General features: G+C 59.5%; 1 protein-coding gene across 1 annotated transcript in view; it reads right to left on the reverse strand.

The window, feature by feature from the left end:
- Nucleotides 1–32: 32 nt before the first annotated feature.
- The window catches only part of PPARGC1B (peroxisome proliferator-activated receptor gamma, coactivator 1 beta), a 33,970-nt gene continuing 16,132 nt past the window's right edge, over nucleotides 33–17,870 (reverse strand). The window contains exons 2-12 of the mRNA XM_014947739.1: nucleotides 13,469–13,642; nucleotides 10,731–10,943; nucleotides 8,737–8,853; nucleotides 6,758–7,934; nucleotides 6,111–6,147; nucleotides 5,629–5,693; nucleotides 4,266–5,025; nucleotides 3,702–3,777; nucleotides 2,740–2,861; nucleotides 2,100–2,254; nucleotides 33–396 (exon numbers count right to left, since the gene is read on the reverse strand). Coding sequence (XP_014803225.1) covers nucleotides 293–396; nucleotides 2,100–2,254; nucleotides 2,740–2,861; nucleotides 3,702–3,777; nucleotides 4,266–5,025; nucleotides 5,629–5,693; nucleotides 6,111–6,147; nucleotides 6,758–7,934; nucleotides 8,737–8,853; nucleotides 10,731–10,943; nucleotides 13,469–13,642 — 3,000 coding nt within the window. The 3' untranslated portion in view covers nucleotides 33–292. The remainder of the gene's footprint in view (nucleotides 397–2,099; nucleotides 2,255–2,739; nucleotides 2,862–3,701; nucleotides 3,778–4,265; nucleotides 5,026–5,628; nucleotides 5,694–6,110; nucleotides 6,148–6,757; nucleotides 7,935–8,736; nucleotides 8,854–10,730; nucleotides 10,944–13,468; nucleotides 13,643–17,870) is intronic.

The following is a 17,870-nucleotide window of genomic DNA, read 5'->3' on the forward strand; positions in this document are numbered from 1 at the left end:
GGGGAGAGGGGCCGGGGGGCTCCTAGGCTCACCCTAAAACAACCAGTCAGAAGCGGGGTGACTAACGTGTGGCAGTGAGACATCAACACCATGGGGACTCACAGACAGAAGCAGCTTTGTTCAATGTAAACATCGATCGAAGGGACAGCAGTCTCTCTCTCTCGCGCGTGCGTGCTCTCGCTCTCTCTCGCTCTCTCTTGCTTTCCACAGACTGAATAATTTCTTTGAAAACGTAAACATATTGGAAGTGCCTTGACTGAGGTATTGAGGTATTCCTCCAAGGTTAAGGCTGTTACCGATGCAGGCTGAGCTGGGCCTCCTGCAGCAAGCTGTCGAAATCCATGGTCTCGTACTTGCTTTTCACTGGAGCTGGGGAGGACTCCTCCGCGCCGCAATCTGGGAACAGCAGGGACACAAGGCAGCTGGGTCAGGGACTGAGGAGGGAAACTGAGGCACAGAGAGACACCGCTTGCTCCTCCGCTACCAGCGTGCTGCACCCCAGGACCACAAACCCCCATCTGCCCTGGGAGCCAGCCAGGACAAGGCGGTGATGGCGAAAGGGAGCGGGGACGGTGCTGTCCCTCCCCCACTGAAAAGGGGCTGTAGCAGTGCCCAGCCCCGCGGGTCACACACCACAGGTACCCATTCCCAGGTGTGCAAACACCTGCTGGATCCAGCTGAATCCCGAGGTGCTGACACAGGACCATCCCTGCGGGAGCTGTGCCAGTGGCGGGGAGGGGGAGCCTCCCTACCCCTCTGTCAGAGGCTGAGCAAACAGTGCCACCGCAAAGCCTGGGACATTCAGCTAATGCCAAAAATAAGGCTGCCTCATTTATCAGCAGCTTAAGCCTTTTGGGTGTGGATTTGTGAAGGAGCCATGAATGGCACGGCTGCGTTTCACCCCTGCCCATGGGCTCCCCATCTCATCCGGTGCCAGGGCCAGCAGGATCTGAGGAAGGAGCTAGGCTGTGTAGTTCAAGATGGGGGCTGCTGGTCTTGCAGCGATCTGCAGGTGAGGAGCACTCAGGGGGCTTCTCCTGCACAGCTCTGCCCCTCTCCCCACAGCACTGCACAGCCACGTGCCAACGTCTTCATCATGGGGTGCTCTCTGTGCTCTCTGTTTTCTATCTGCTCCGCGCCCAAACTGAGAGGCCCTGGGATTTACTGAGATGGTCAACAGGTATTTGCACCCACAGCCAAAGCTGGAGGGATTGCTGCTCCAAGCAGATGATATATATTATAAGCTGCTAGAAGATTGGGCAGTACTCTTATCAGACTGGGCATCTAGAGATAAGTCAAGACTTAGGGCTTTATTTTCTGGGCCTCAGTCTGTGATGCACGAAGTGGGATACTAGAACCGCTTCACCCCTGAAGAGGGTGCAGAAATAAATGCGTGGTGTTTGTGGAACACCTGAAGATCACAGCAACAAGGGCTGAGCGAAGCCTGGATCGCATTTCTCTTGCAGGACTAGCATAGAGTTTGGCTCCTGTCCCTCAGCTCAGCCTGCAGCCCCAGCACCCACAGAGGGACGGGGTCCAGCGAGACCCTGGCTAATGTGGTCGCCGAGTGAGGCAGGAGGTCCTGAAGAAGCCCACACAGCACAGAAAGAGTTAATGTGACCGCAGCACATTTCAGTGCTGTCATTTTGGCTCCAAAGTGTGTGTGCAGTGTGGTGAATCCGTCCTGCAGAGCAGCAAACCACCCACATCACCTCTTGGACTAATGAGATGCTGCTGACTGCTGTCTCTAACGACTAGGAAGGGACCTCTCTGCTTGAAAGGGTCCAGTGCTGTGCAGAAAGGCAGCAGAGACAGGATGGGCTGTGGTCAGCTGAGACCCAGCAGCTCTGGGGTGTGATGCTATGTTTTGCAGCCAACACACTCTGGGTCCTCACACCAGTTGCTTTCCTTCTCTCCCCCCAGTTTCCCAAGCCATCCCACTGAGCTAAAAGCCACAGAAGAGCCAGTGTGGGCTTTCCCTGTAGGCTCTGAAGAGGTTCAGGATCCTTGTGTGGCTAGGGTTCAGCCGTGCAATGTGCCGTTTTGGCTCTGTGCTGATAAGCAGGATGCTTTGGAAAAAGCAGCTCCTGCTTTCTTACCCAAGTCAGTGTATCTGGTCCAGAAGAAGTGCCCGAGGCCACCAGAACTGAGCTGGAACGAAGGCTCATTCCTCTTCCTAAGCGAGGTGCCGTTCTTCAGAGATAAGGCGGCATGCTCTGAATACCGGTAGGTGATGAAGCCATATTTATCCCCCCTGAGCAACCAGAGAAAGAATTCACGCTGCGATGGGCCCCGCAGCCTCTCTGATGTGGCTCTGCCCAGCACTGCACCCCTGGCCCTCCATCCCTCCATCCCTCCATCCCACCATCCCACCATCCCTCCATCCCTCCCTCCCACCATCCCTCCATCCCACCATCCCGCCATCCTTCCGTCCTGCCATCCCTCCATCCTGCCGTCCCTCCATCCCGCTGTTCCCCCATCCCACTTGCTCTCCCCATGCCCTTGGACCCGGGGACACGCTGCATCTCCTTGCCCAAAGCACCTAGACCGTGGGCTCAGCCAACCGAGGGGGTTGGTGTGGCACGGAACACTTCATCCCACCGGCACAACCGCGTCACTGGTACACGCACAGCTGGATGCAGGGGTGACCCTGCACCTCCCGGCAGCGCTGGTGCTGCCGCAGGAGAGGGGCTGCCCGTAGCCACTGGAGCCCCAGACTGCAGCTCACTCGCCACCCACCTGTTAGTCCTGGACAGGACCTGACACTCCACGATTTCACCAAAGACTTCGAAGCGCTTCTTCAGTTCGCTGGAGCTCATGCTGCTGGAGAGGTTTCTGATGTACACCACCCGGCCTTCCCCCTGGCAAAGCAAGAGAAAGGTTTCAGGCTCCGGGAGCCCCGTCCCTCTGTGCTGCTGATGGGAAATGCAGGGCCACCGGCGAGCCAGCCCCAGGAACCAGGCTGCAGCGGGGCGATGCCACCACGGGCACAGCCTGACATCTCTGGGGTCTGGCTGTCTCTGCTCTGGCTAGTTCATGGGTGTCACCCCCAGGCCACCACTGCTGCAGGGGACAGCCACATCCACGTCTCTTGGGATGGTGTTACAGCCAGGCTGAAGCAGCCACCACCAGCAGCTTCTTGTTTAAATTTCTCCTGCATTCCCACAGCTTTTTCAGCTTCTGGTGAAGATGCCAGGAAGTACTCCCAAGAATTGCAATTCAATTGCATTGCAGATAAAAAAATGCAGGAGGCACGAGTGTGTGGGTACAAGAGTAGAAGACCAACAGTTATTTCCCCACATGCCCACCACCCCACCCAGCTCCCTCCCATGGGCACACGCAGGATGCCGGGTGCGTGAGGCTGCCTCTGCAGCGGGACCGCATCCACAACGGCTGAGCAGCCGCAGGGGTTCCCCAGCTCACCCCGCAAGTTGCTAACGCCGTGTGTGCCGAAGCCCAGCCTAGGATGCTCTGGGCATTTCTGCGCCAAGGACACCATGTATTGCCAATCGCCGGCGGCTTCCGCTCCACGTCAGGTTTTTCTCTTCCCCCTCCACCCCCACGTCCTTGTTTAACACTGGCCTCGCACCAAGGGATGCTGAAGCCAGGGCTAACGGGCTCCGCTGCCGCCTTTCTGGAGTGGGAGGTGAGCTAAGGGCTGGGGATTGCTGTGTGCCACCGCGGGGTCCCCGCTCACTTACGATGGCCTTTTCCCGTCTCTTCTCCAGCTGGCCCCGGTGCCCACTCCCGCCCTGACACTGCTCGCCGTTCTCACACCTGGGAAGCGAGGGAGAGGGGTCAGCCAGGGAACGGGGTAGGGCATCTGCTGGGGAAAGCTTCAGACCTCAAGGAGAAGCTTAGACACGTGGTGTCCGCATCAGTGAGTGGCTGGGTGCTCAGAAGCAGCCAAGGAGAGATGGGGGTCTGCAAACACTGGAAAGGACACTGCAAAGTCCTTCCTGACAGATGCTGGGGGGGGGGAGTCCCAGCTGGGGCTTGCCCCCCTTCCCAGGCACGGCTCCAGCCCCTGCCCCTGCCCCATCGCTTGCAGCACGATGGAAATCCCCGGCTGCTTCCCCTCAGTGTGGCTTTCTCTGGCCATGGCTGATGTTTTCAGCAACTGCTGATGTAGTACCAGTTATTTCAATGGGTTTTCTTTCGTTAATTAGCATCTTTATTATTTGGGCTAGGGGACCACACGCCGGAGCGAAAACACAGAGTGCAAGAACAGCCCCAAGTGCCCCCCTCGCCGCTGCCCCCCATACCTGAAGGTCCGTCTGCTGGCGGGCGATCGGGACCGGCAGCATGAAGACCCCGAGCTGGACCTGCTCCGGGAACAGTAATGCAAACTGGTCCTGGAAAGGGGGTTTCTCCTCAGGCACAGCTTGGTGTCGCCGTGCTCCTCGTCTTCCTCCTCTTCCTCCTCCTCCACGGGGGAGCCGCTCTCACTGCAGCTGTCTTCAAAGACAGTGTCGTACTCGGGGGTCTTGCAGAAGACCATGTCCTCGTCATCGAGAGCACTGTCCAGGCAGCCAAAGTGCTTCGTTAACCTGGCTCGGATCTCCTGGTCTCTCAGCTGCTTGACACCGTCCTTCCACAGCATCTCGCCGCCCGCCTCCTTCCCACCGAGGTCCAGCCCCTGGTAGTGGGCGGCGGGGACCCTCCTCTTGTGCTCCATCTCCACCTGGCTCGGGGGATCCCACGACTTCAGCACTTTCCTCTGCAGGGCAGCCTCGGGCTTCAGCACCTGGCAGTAGTCGTGGTCCCCGAAGGAGCGGGAGAACGGCCTCTTGAGCAGACCCTGCTGCTCGGGGAGCGGGGGGCGCCCGGCAGCTCGGCTCAGGTGGGCGAAGAGCTCTGTCCTCTCGGGGTGCTTCTTGGGGGCTTTCCGGGAGGCTGCCGTGTCCCCTGCGCCCCCGGGGCTGGGGGCTGTCCCGTCCTCTTTCCCTGGCTCCTGGGGGATGTCTGGCTTGTACAGGTCCTCCTCAGCTGGCTTGTACGGCGGAGTGGTGGGCGGCGTGAGACCTGAACCCCCCCGAAAGAAAAGGCAGGAGTCAGCTCTGCCCCTGCCATCCTGCCCCATCCCACCCTGACATTGCAAGGGAGGGAGGTTGCTCCCTCCCTGCCGCTTCATCCATCCAGTGGCACTTGGGGAAAAAGGATGCCTGACCCCAGAAAGGAGCAGAGGACTTTCCCTTCCCTCCTGCCTCATGCAGGGACCCCCTGAACTGCCCCCCCATCCCAAACGCATCCCCCCAGCCCTGGCACCTCTGAAGGATGCAGCTTGCGAGCTGCTTCCAGTGCTGGGATGTGGAAGCAGCACAGGGGAAGTCCCCTGCATTTGTGGTGCAAAGTGGGGGTCCCTGGCTGGGGGATGATTGGATATTAGAAAAAATTATTCATTGAGAGGGTTGTCAAGCATTGGGACAGGCTGCCCAAGGAAGTGGTTGAGTCGCCATCCCTGGAGGCATTTAAAAGATGTAGTAGGGACATGGTTTAGTGGTAACTTGGCAGTGCCAGGGGAACGGTTTGACTTGGTGATCATCTCTTCCAACCAAAAGGATTCTATGATTCTAAGAACATGTCAGAGGATTTTTGCAAAATTAAAAATTTAAAAGCCTGTCCTACCTGCCGTCCCACATAGCTCCACGGTCAGCATCGGCTCAAAGTTTCTCTTCCCAAAGGTTGGGTCACTGGAGGAGAAGAGAAAATAAGGAGAGAGAAGGTGTTTAGGTGAACCACAGTCCCCAAAGAACAAAAAGAAGCCGAGAAAACGCTGCCTACGAGCAAGCACGGTTGGTGCTGACACAGTAACCCCACGGGGGGGTGCGAGGGGCAGCGGGGCGAGCGGCGTGCCCTCCCCTCCCAGCCAGAGCCCCGGGGCACGCTGTCCCTGGCAGGCAGAAATGCCTTGCCCTCGGCTCGGGGCTCTCCGAGCTCCTTGCACCCCAGCGAGGGCTGTGGCTCCCCCCAGCCCCGTGCCCGGCGCCACGGCTCGGTCTGCTCTGCAGAAGCAGCTTCTTGTGCTCCCTGCAGACACATGCCCAGCCAGACAAACCCAGGTGGCTTCCCAGCCCCAGCGCGGTTCCTTCAGCCCCGTGCACACTTACGTTTGTGCCAAGGACAGCGTGAGACACCCGGGTGTTTCTGAAAGGCAGGGAGAGAAGCAGCGTTACCAGCAGAGCTGTGCCCCCTCCAGCGCCCGCGGTGCTCCTGGTGGGACCTGGGACCCCTCTGCCCGCCCCAGCCTGGGGTGGGGGGGCGCTGGGGACAGTGGGCTTTGCCCACCTGCGAGGTGGCAGAGGCTGTGGGAGGGTTAACTCTGCCAGGGCTGAGCCAGCCGTGCTCACCAAGCGCTTGCGGAGAGCTGCGATTTTGGGGCACTGGGTGCACTGAAACCCCGGTGCCCAGGCACAGGATGAGCTGGCAGGGAAGAGGGACCCAGAGGGATGGGGCAGCCCGGTCCCTGCTGGGTACAGCGCCACACCAACTCCTTCATCTCCTTGTCAGGATGGGGAGACTGAGGCGGAAAGCCCCCAAGGATTGAAACAGCACCCCAAAACCAGAACAGGGCCCCAACTCCCCATGCATGGGACCCCACAGCCAGCTGGCACATGGGTCAGGGTGCTGCTCACAGCTTCCCTGCCAGCTGGGGGCCATGTCCGGCCAGCAGTGTTCACCCATGGCAAGGATGGCTTGGGCAGTGCAGGTGCCCCAGGGAGGGGTGAGCAGAGCCTCAGCCCTCAGTCCCCCTCACCTGTTTGCTCCAGGAGGGCGCAGCGCCGGCTCTCAGCCCCGTCGCCCACCATGCCATCCCCCAGAGAGCCCACCGAGAGGGGCTGGGGCTCTGCCAGCGGTGCCAAGCTCCTGCTGTCTCCTTCCTCTGTGCCCCCCACCTCCACTTCGGCTGCTGGCTCTTCGGCAGAGAAGCTCTCCAGCCCCGGGCACGGTGTGGGCTCCCTGCAGGCTAGGGCATCCCGAGGGCCACAGCTGTCCCCTGCCTCCCGGGGGACAGAGGGCTCAGGGGGTGGCTCGTCAAGGAAGGAGAGCCAGTGGCCAAGCTCAGGGTTGAGTCTCTTGGACCGGCGGACGGCATAAACGCTGCTTTCCTGCTTGCGGGCCACCTTCCCCGCCACTGTGCCCAGGGCACCCAAATGCTTCCCAGCATCGTCCTCGAGGCCACCTGACTCCTGCGGTGCCTCTGCCTCGGCCCTGGGGCTCTGCTGTGGCTCGCCCTTCTCCGGTGCCACTTTGGCTCTGGATGTATAGGTCCCACCAGTGTCCTCCCTGTCCTGGGCCAGTGGCACAGGGGATCGGGAGCCGGGCGGCCGGGCTAGGGCGGCATAGACGGGCTTGCCTAGGCGGTATGGCTTGCTCACGTCGCACAGCAGGTCCCGTGCCAGCAGCTCCTTCAGGATGGAGAAGGATGCTCCGGGTTTCTTGCAGCCCCCGGCCGCCTGCCAGGCGCAGCCCGGCCGGCTCTGTGCGCTGCCGGGGGGGCCCAGCTGTGTGGGACAGTCCGGTTTGGCTCTCTTGAAGGGGCTGCTGCAGGGCTGGGGCTTGGCATCGGCAGCATCCCGGGTGGGCAGCTTCCTCGGTGGCAGGCAGTAGGTGTGCATGTAGCGGATGAGCTCCACCACCGAGTGCATCTCCCCCTCGCAGGAGAACTGGCTGCTGGAGCCATCCTCCGCCGAGGAGGGGGGGATCACCAAGTCGCCGGAGCTCAGTGAGTCCTCGCTGGAGTCGCTGTCGTCCTCGTGATGGGCACAGTCGCCTGGGGACAGGTGGTGGCGGCTGCTGGGGCACTCCTCGGGTGCCTGGGGGGCTTTGGTCTGGGGGCAGGGGCTGCTGGAGGTGAGGTGCCGGTGCAGCTCGGTGCAGCTGCGGCTCTGTGCCTGCGGGATGCTCGCCCTCCTGTCCCGGGGACCCTCCACCTTCAGAGAGGAGAGAGGAGAAAGTCAGACCCGAGCCCTGCAGCCGTGACCTGCCCCAAACACCAAGCATGGGAGGAGAAGCCACCAAGACTAACTGAGCCACCCCACATCCTCGAATTCCCTGGTCCTGGCCCACCAGCATCCTGCCCTGCCTGGGGGTCAGCCCCACACCCCAGGGGGTGTCCACTGGACACGTGGGGCTGGCAGCCCAACCGCTGCCCCTCTGGCAGCCAGCATGCAATGGTGCTCCTTCTCCCCAGGAGGGATTTGCTGTTATTCCCAGGCAATCTAATTTGCCTGGCCTAATGCACCACACAATGACCATTAGCCAAGTAGAAAAATCTTTGATGGCAACTTCTGCTGGCTTTCTGGAGATCAGCTTAAGTGCCGGGGTCGGCTCTGCAACGCAGCATGCAGCCCTCCCCAGCTGATGGCTGGCTGGGTGGGCTGTGGGCCAGCAGGGAGGGGGGAGAGGGGATGGCACGGGGGGCTTTCACAAACCAGGGCTCAGGGAAGCTGGGAGAGGTCTCACCACCCCTGGGTACAAATGAGATCGAGGTGTTTCTCAGCCCAGACGAAGCCCCAAGGTTTTCCTGAGCCCGGGCTGCAGCCCCCGCGCAGACAGGGATGGGAACGCCTTGTGCTGCTCTGCTGTGGGGACAGTCCCTGCCTGTCCCCAGCCCCTGACCCCGCTCAGAGGCTGCCCATGCCCCCCAACACTGTCCTGCGGTGACCTCTTTGAGGATGGTTCCCGAGAGGTCAGTGCTGGGACAGGCTTGAGCTCTGCCTCCCGAGGAAGTACCTTTGTGCAGGGCCGTGTGGGTCGGGACTTAGGGGTCCCCGGGCGCCGGGCGCTGCCGTCCCGCTGAGCCTCGCAGCTGGGAGGCACGTGCGATGGAGAGAGGAGCAACTTCTTCAGCTGCAAAGAGAAGCGGCAAGAAAAGGAGTCGGCATTGCAGCCAGGGCAGGGGAAAGCACCGGTGGGGCCGCAGCCCCCTGGCTCGCGCCTGCGCTGGGCACCACCGCCGCTGAGCATCCCACCCCAAAATGGGGGAGGAAAAATAAAAAAGCAGGGAGGGAGGTATTTCCCACCTCCCAGTGGCGGCGTGGCCAGGAACCCAGCCATGAGCAGCCCCCCAAGGGGTCAGGGCTGTCTCCATGGCATTCACCCGTGTCCCCAGGAACCCCCAAACAGGTCAGGGTGGTGGGGACATCCCAGGGGAATCCCCACTCCCGTCAGACACACAGGAGCTGTCGTGGCATCCAAACTTCTCACTCCATCAGTTCTGCCCTTAGGTGGCAGAGGCTTTACATTGGCATGAGTGACAGCTTTGGACAGCTCGCTCGGTCCCCGTGCAAGGCTCATTTAGCCGAACTGTCCAGAGAGGGCCTCGACTCATTAATGAGCTTCCAAGGCGTTTTGCAGACGCAAGCCCCTGGGGGACCTGCTGAGGATTGTCCCCAACACACTGTCAGGCCCACGGGTGGTGGGAATGGGGTTTTCCCTGGGTTACCCACAGTGCCACCACTTCTGATGGCAAGGTCAGCATAACATTTTTCTTCTACTCAAAACCATTTTTGGTTGGAAGGGGGGGGGGGAACCCAAACCCCACACCCAGCAACATCATTTCGTATTCCACCCATGTCGCACTAACAACCGAAGGCGACAACAGCTCAACAGCAAGACGACTGCGTAGGCACTGGGGGACAGCATGGAGGAGACAGATCTGGGGCTCCCGTGCTGGCCGGTGGGCACAGAGCCCTGGGGTGGGCACGGGGCGGAGTTTAAGGGGTGATAGAAATAGGGGGTGCCCGGGTCAGGATCTGCTGGGAAACATCAACCAGGGCACCCACAACTTTAGGCGTGCAGCTCCTGTTGGTGGAAGCAACCAGCACCTTTCCCCCCCACCCCTGCAACGTATACATCCTATATATACACATACATATTGTGTGTGATATATACCCCCCCGCGCAGGGTGTAGGCGGTGGAAATGCACGCTCTCACCACTGGATGTCACTCCTCCCCGACACAGCCCCGGCTTTTGGGGACACCCCGGGGCCAGGCTGGGGGTCCCTGGGGGGCACCGTGAGCCCCAGGAGGGAGCGAGCTGGGTGCCCCTGTCCCAGGGGACCTCCCGGGGATGGCAGGGATTTGCAGCCAACGCTGCCAGTTAGTCCAAGCCAGGAAAGGGAGAGGGGCTGGAGCCCTGATATCGCAGGGAACCAAGAGGGATGCTCCGGTCACCAAATCTGTAGGGACTGGAGGCCACGCGGCCCCTGAGGGGGTCGTGGTAGAAGGCATTGGGGGGGTCAAACCCTCCCGCTGAAAGCTGAGGGCAGGGGCTGTCTGACACTCCAGCCAAGCCCCCTCTGTCCCTCCTGCGAGAGCACTGGGGAGCTCAGCCTGGAGGCAGAGCAGCCACCATCGCCCATGGGCACGGGGCTGGGATGCACTAGGGTGACCCCCAGGCAGCCCCACACCCGTGCGTCCGATTAAAAGCAGGTGTGGGTCTTGCTAAAGCAGCTCCCACCCCTTTGACACCCGCCCCCACCCCCTTCATATATATATTTCTATACACACAGCTTGTTCCCGTGAGGATGGTGATGGAGGTGACAGCAATGATGCAGAACATGTATACGTATACAATACAAGTATATGCTTTGGTATTGACGGTTAAAGAGAGTTTTAAGCCTAGAATGAAAAAATTCAGACCTTTGCTTCCTATCATACCCATGCAGCCGGCTTATCAGGGGCTCATCCAAATCCACCTTAAACAGTAGGAAGTGGGTTCTTACTAGAGACAGCTCATCAAACTCGGGGGCCGGGGGCGGCCCCCCCGTGACCGGGGCGGTGGGTTTGGGGGAGGGGGCAGGCGAGGTGTAGGCATGGTTGAGCGTGTCCCCTTCTTCCATAGTTCGGAAGGCAGCCAGGCCCATGTCATCTCCCTGTATATCATCCAATGTCTCGGTGAGGGCTGCCAGCAGCGCTTCGTTCTCGCTGTCTATTATCTGAAAGGAGCAGGCAGAGAAGAGAGGGGCAGTTAGGCTGGGGAGAGGGACCCGGGGATGCTGGGCAGGGGGCAAGAGGGACCCCCAGTGCCTCAGCAGCACCCACACTTCCCAGCGACCTCGCAGGGGACCTGGGAGAGAGATTTTCCTCCACACAGCGCTAGGATGGGATGAGAAGCAGAGAGAACCAACTGGAAAAGGAGCATCAGTCTGTCCCCCTGTACCCCCAGTGGAAAAATGGTGAATCAGAGCATCTTCTCTCCCCACAGCCACTTCCACCCCACCATGAGGCAAGCAGGATCCGCGATTAAAAGACTCCTTGGCCAAATCCTCCAGCTCTGGGCTGTAAGTCTTCCCAGCACGGGCTATCACAGCGCTGCTGGGCAGGGCTGGGAGCAGCATCCAGCTGGGACAGGAGCCTGGGAGGGGGTAGGCACAAGCCCCCTGCCCTCTGCAAGGCTGGGGAGGCCTGAGAGGGCACGGCTGGTTATTCACAGCTCTCCTGGTGGGGAAGGCAAAGCAAATGTGGAGAGCCATAAGCCCAGCCCAGGGCTGCCCAGAGGACAAGAGGGAACGGTCCCCCGGGAGATCAGAGGGGAAGCTCATCCTGGGCTGCACCGCTGGCCAGATGCCGCAGCCTGCAACAAGCAGTCTGGGGTTTGTTTTCACCAAAAGCCCCCAAACGCAGGCACCTCCAGCTCACCAGGGACTCTCAGCCCTCATGCTTAAAGCTGGCTGTGTCCAGCCCTCTGCAAGGGACCCTATTGACAGAGCCTGGCCCCCAAAATGAAATGGGCCTTGAGTTACAGCTTCCATGATCCATTTTTTTTTCAGTAATCTGGGGACGCTGATGGGAGGTTTGTGAGTGTCTGGGGCTGTGCTGGGCCCCAGACTGCTCCTGCCTCCTCCCTGCCTGCTGCCCTGACCCTTGGGCCCCTCTTTCCACCTTGGCTCATCTCCAGCCCTCCCAGAGCCCCCCCAGTCCCACACAGCCCCACGGTTCCCTTCCAGTCTGGAAATACACTGCAAAAACCCAGAAAAGGATGCAGAAGCCGAGGAATGGCTGGAGTGAGCCAGGAGTTCCTTCTTTTTGGTCCTCCTCCATCATATTCTGAATGTAAACCATGTCCAACAAGAAGCAGGCTACCATCAGCTATAAAATTAGCACAGGGGTAAATTCAGGCTTGCCAGGAGGACTGTTGACTGCACACAGCCTCCCATGTTTCTCTCATCTTGTTTGAAAATTAAATATCTTTTGTTCCATGCCCTAACCTTGCTCACAGTTACTACAGCAGGCTCCAGGGAAAGGCAGCAGGATGCTCCATTTTTGGCTCCGTTTCTTTTCCTCCTGTTATTGGCATGAGACCGCTGTGCATACAAGTTCAGTGGGATACATTTCATCATACTCCGCTGCTCCTAATGGGCCTGCCTTTTGCATTTCTTTTCTGTTTATCTTTTCCCCAGGAAGTTCAGCGGAAAATATGCATCTCGTGATGAAGGTCCCTCAGCTGGACTGGACCATTTTCAAGCACAGCATCAGCATAGCATAAAAGCCAGAGGGTTGTTATTATGGCCAGGTTCGAAAATATTGGGGCTTTTTATTTCTCCCCTCCCTTCCCCCCTCCCCCCTGTTTAAATACAAATCCTTCTCCTTCCCAAAATGTAACCCAGAGTTGGTGACTAATGGGCACCAGTGGGTCACAGCCTCCTTATCTGAGGGGGTAAGGGTGCTGCCTGGGTGGTGCTCAGGAGGGCACAGTGACCCCAGACCGCTAGGACGAGGCACGTCCAGGGCATGGCATGGGCTTTGGGAAGGGCAATGGGGCTGCCCAGCCTGCTCTGTGCCCCATCCCCGGGCAGCCTCCACAGCTCCCTACCTCCTACCTGCCTGTGCTGAGCTCAGAGCCCTGCCCTGGTGCCACGGCTCCTCTTCTGCAAGGAGAGGCAAAACCAGTTCCGAAGGACGAGGACCAGCTCTGCCTGTGCCCAGGAGCATCCTTTGCCCCGGCACTGCTTTGCACCGCGCGGTCCCGGGTGCTGGCACAGCGATGGGTCCATCCCAGCACAAAGGTGAGGTGAGAAACCAGACACCCTCTGCCAGAGGGACCCCAGCCCCAACCACAGGGAGGATGCCAGAGCCGGAGAGCCAGGGGAAGGGGCTGGTTTCTGCTCCTGGGAAGTGAATATACCTGCCCCATGCCACAGCCCTAAGACCCCCGCGCTGCCGCCCCGGCACACCCTGCCATCCCGGGAATCAAACGGGATTCACACCAGCTGTAATTCCCTATTAATGATACACCACAGGAGGCTTGGCTCAGCAGCCCTCCTCTGCTCCCCCACCTCCTCATTAGCCTTACTCTGCTTGCTCCATTTAGAGCTGGCACATAAATTAATGGAGCACTAATCAGCTGGGGAGGAGCTATTAATAGTCGTGTGTCTCCCCTCCTTCCTCCCCTCCTTCTCTCCTTCCTCTTCCCTCCCTCTGCCTCCATCCTGGGGTGCCCTGTGCCAGGGGGATGGGGTACCTGCAAGAGCTCGGAGTCGTCGGTGCTGTACTGGCTGGAGTCGGTCTCCGAGTGCTCCCCGCACCACTGCAGCTCGCCGAAGCAGCCGGCCGAGTCGAAGTCACTGGCATCCAGCTGGGACAAATCGATCTCGGGGAAGTCGGAGTAGAGGTGCTCCTCGCCAGACACCTCATACTGGGGAGAGAAGAGAAAAGAAAGGGGGTGAGGGTGAGCTTGCTGCCAAGACAGAGGGGAGGGAAGCAACAGGCAGCAACAGGCAGCAGCAACCACCTGTGGAGGCGGCCAGTCTCCCCACGTGCTGTCACCTCCACTTGAGCCCACTCCTCAGACCCTCTTTGGAATAAGCTTTGGCAGGAGCAGTTACTCGGCAGTGCAGAGTGGAGAGCACCTCTTCACTGTGCATCCTGCAAATCAGTTTGCACAGCCTGGCACTGCCGCTGCTGGTCACTGAAAGCCACCCAGCAACTGCCACCAAATCCCTCTTCTTGTGTCCTGCGCTGAGACAGGTGTCAAAACAGCAGCATCTGCACTGGAAGAGCCTCATCTCCTCCGGCCAGCAGAAGCTCAGGGCACAGCGCAGCCACCTGGACCATGGCAAAGCAGCTGCTGGTGCTCTTAGGGGAAATTGAAGCCATTCCTGCCTTTGGTGCCCTAAGGGTGACATCCCCAGCTGCCCTGGGGATCCGTGATAACAGAGGGAGCCAAGAGACTTGGGCACACACGAGACAGCCATGCACGGGGCCAGGCTCCGGTGGGTGGCCTCATGTCTGGTCACCGTGGCTGCTCCACACACTGTCCCTGTCCCTGTCCCCACCACGTGGCACTGAACCACTGGGGGACAGTCCCGCTGGCAAAGCTGCACATCCCAAGGCACCACCGGGGCAACACAGACCCCGGTCCCCACATCACACGTGCAGGGTGAGAAAAACAGCATGGAAACGAATTGATGACCGGGTGCACGGGGGGCGATGAGACCTCTAGGAACTGAGCTAAAAATCTCAGTTTAAGCAAAAAAAAGGAGTTGGGACCTGCCCCCCCACTTCTGTCTGGCTCCCAGCCACTGCCTGGCCACAAAGCCCCGAGGCTGCATCCAGCCCTGGGGTCCTGCTTGGCTTTGCCCCCAGCGTCCAGGTTCAAACGTGGAGGGGAAAGGTCTGGTGAAGCTACTCCCGGCATTGGCTGCCTGAGGGGAGTTTTCTGGTGATGAGGGAAGCAAGCTTATTTACAGAGCAAACGGATTTTGGAGCAGGCAAACATCTGAGCACACAAGAGAGGCTGCAGGGGCAGGAGAACATGGGGGCCTCCCCTCCTGAAATGCCCTAGAAGGGTCTCCTCCGACACTCAACAGGAAGGAGAAGGGATTCCAAATTGAGCTGCAGGAATGGAAAAGACAGCATTTCTCTCTTTGTTTTCCTTTTCTCTCTCTTCTTCTTCTTTTTTTTTTTTTAATTGGGATAATCCGGGACAATTGTTTTCCCGCAGGTGGAGAAGCCTGTGTGCCATGCTCACCACCTGGTTAGGACACCCCGTGCCACACCAAAGGATACTTCTGTGCACGCACCCACTCCCGTTCTGCATTTCTCACCCGCTTTTCACACTGTCCTGTCCCAGGGCCCATGGAAGAAGGGGTGACTGGTTTGGAGGACCCAGCAAGGGTAGGGGAGAGCCAGTGCCATGCCCTGGCGATGGACTGCCAGCCTGGCCATGCCCATGGCCGCAGTGGGGCTGGGGGCTGCGGGGAGCTGCTGATGCTGCCCCAGCCCTGCCAGCACAGGCAAAGCCCTGCGGGGGGCTGGGGATGCTCTCCTCACCATCTTCCATCCACCCTGCCCCTGGAGGGAGGTGTATCAGGGAAACATCCACGAGCCTGGTGCCACCAAGTGTATCAGGCACAAAGGAAAGCCTGTGCAAACCCCTGAATGGCTCCAGGATCCAGATACTCCTCGTGGGCCCCCCAAGGCTGGGGCTCTTCAAACCTACCCTGCAAAAACCTTTGCTCTCTGGGTGGTCAGAGCGCATGTCGCAGGTCAAGGGTCCCTGTCCTCATCACTGCCAGCTCTGGGGGACACGGATGTCACCTTTCCCCTAGCTCTCCTGTCCCCTCCGCTCAGGGGCATCCTGGGCTGCTCTGGGATCAGATGTCCTTTGGCCTTTCAGATCTGTCCCTTACCTGCTGTGGCTTGTCCCTGCTTTTCTGTCACCGCTCCTGCGCCTGCTCCAGAAAAAAGTCTTACAACAACTTTGGCTCCCCCTTCTCCCCAAATCTTCCCATGGGAACACAGGGAAAAGGCTTTTATTTTTAGAAAAGCCATACGTACATATATATATGTGTGTCTCTGTGTGTGCGTGTGTGCGTTCAATTAAAAATAGCAAAGCAGTCAAATTCTCCTGCTCCTTTTGATATGCCACAAGGGAAAAGATCCTGGTGCTGAGATCACAAGGAGCAGCTGACACCAGGGCTCGGGATGTCTTTTGATCAACTCCACAGATGTGACATGTCCCCATTGGCAAGAGGGCCGGGTAAAAATAAACTCCTGCAATCTAATGTTGCTGAGCTGCCCTCTCTGGGCACCCCGGAGGCAGCAGTGCCCCGGTGCCGCCACGCTGTGTGCAGCCATCCCAGGGCAGTGCCTGGCAGCGGATGCTCCCAGGGGCCCGGCTAGCACAGGTCACGAGTGCCCAAAATCCCAGCTCTGCCTGTGTCAGTCCCCATCCTCCTCGGAAAAAGCGCGGAGAGCCTTTGCTCAGCATGGCCACGGGCATGGGCACCCGTCAGGGCATCCCAGGGTGAAGATGCAGCTCCGACCAGCCCCCTCTGCTAGAAAGGGTCATTTAACCACCCCGGCCACCCAGGAACTGTCTCTCTGGAGAGAATCCATCGCTTCAAGCACTGCGAGCCCAGCACTGAGAGCAGAGCCCCTCTGGGCTGGCTGTGGGGGTGGAGGACAACCCAGCCCCTGCCCAGGAGGGGGGTGGCAGCAGTGATGGAGATGCTGCCTGCGGGCACTGGACCTCCTCTGCTCTGACTTTCTCTTTTCCCACCCTTTGCATTTCCTGCTGCCTTGGGAGAGGAGTGAACTTTTGTTCTAATTTTACTCGGGAGTTTGTAGGAAGATCAGCCATGGGTTCTTGGTGTGCAGCCAGCAAACACCCATGGAGACATGCTCAAAAATTCGGAGGCATCCTCCAGCCCAGACACCTGGCCCATGCACGCTGCAGCGTGGCTGCAACCAGAAAGCTGCCGGCAGCTCCTTGTGACTCGTCTGATGAATCCCTGCTCCAGGGAAGAGGGATGCCAAGAGCTTCACGGGTGCCCCTGTGCCACAGACCTACATCCTTCGAGGGAGCAGGACCCCAAGCCTGGTCATCCCCCCCGGCAGGAGGAGTGCAGGGAGCTGCACCTGAAAGCCACGGTGAAAAGCTGGAGGGCATCTGGGGGAACAGCCTCCCTTCAGAGACATCCTCCTCGGCTTTCTTCAAAGCGTGAACCAACTCTGACCTCAGCCCTAGCAGAAACGCAATGGCAATTACAGGACAAAGAGGCAGCTGATACTGCCTTGCTTGTTGCAAGGAGCTCTGCCTCTGCAGAGGCTTTGCTTGCTGGGAGGATGGAGCATTAATGCTTTTATTAATTTATTGCTGAGCTCGGACAGCCCTTCCCTGCTGCAAGGGGTTTAGAACTTCAATCGTGGGAGCAGGGGTTGTCCCAGGAGGCTGGTGGGGACCCTCACACCAAGGGTTTGTGCTCATTTCATGCCCTCACCAAGGCTGGTTGGATCCAGCAGCAGCCTTGGTGTGTGCCTGGGGACAACCAGGAGAGCAGAAGGGCTCTGCCATGGCTGCACCACCCGCGGCCAGCCCCACCGTCCATGTCCACCACAGCAGAGCTGGCAACAGCGAGAAAGAGCAAGGGACAGTCTCCGAGCCAGCACTCAAGGACATCCAGAGGTCACCTCGCCAACTCTCCTGTCCTGAGGAGCCTTGGCTGTACCTAAATGTTTTCAGACAAGTACCAGCGAGGCCTCTCCCTCAGCACTGTGGGTGACAGGGGGGGATGGCCACCTCCACAGCTTATGGTATGCCTTCTCCTGGAAACCCCACAGGAGCACATCAGTCTGAGAGCTTCTGGTGGCTCCTTGGTCAGCATCCCTTCATCTCCTGGGACTGCAAATGGAAGAGCTCCTGGGTGCTCTGGGGACCGCACCAACCAGGGCACCTGCTGCTCAAACTCCCTGTCCCTTTGCAAAGTCCCCAATCTTTGTCCTTCTCAGGACAGTGGCAAGGGGGAGCAGGACGAGGAGCTGGCATGGGGGTTGGCTCCGTCTCCCTGACTGATCATGAGGGTGGGGGATGAGGGCAACCAACTCTAGTGTCCCCAGCAGCTCTGGACTGGACCTGCAGC

The sequence above is a fragment of the Calidris pugnax genome, unplaced genomic scaffold (assembly GCF_001431845.1).
Source record: "Calidris pugnax isolate Ruff unplaced genomic scaffold, ASM143184v1 scaffold27, whole genome shotgun sequence".
Lineage (NCBI taxonomy): Eukaryota > Metazoa > Chordata > Aves > Charadriiformes > Scolopacidae > Calidris > Calidris pugnax.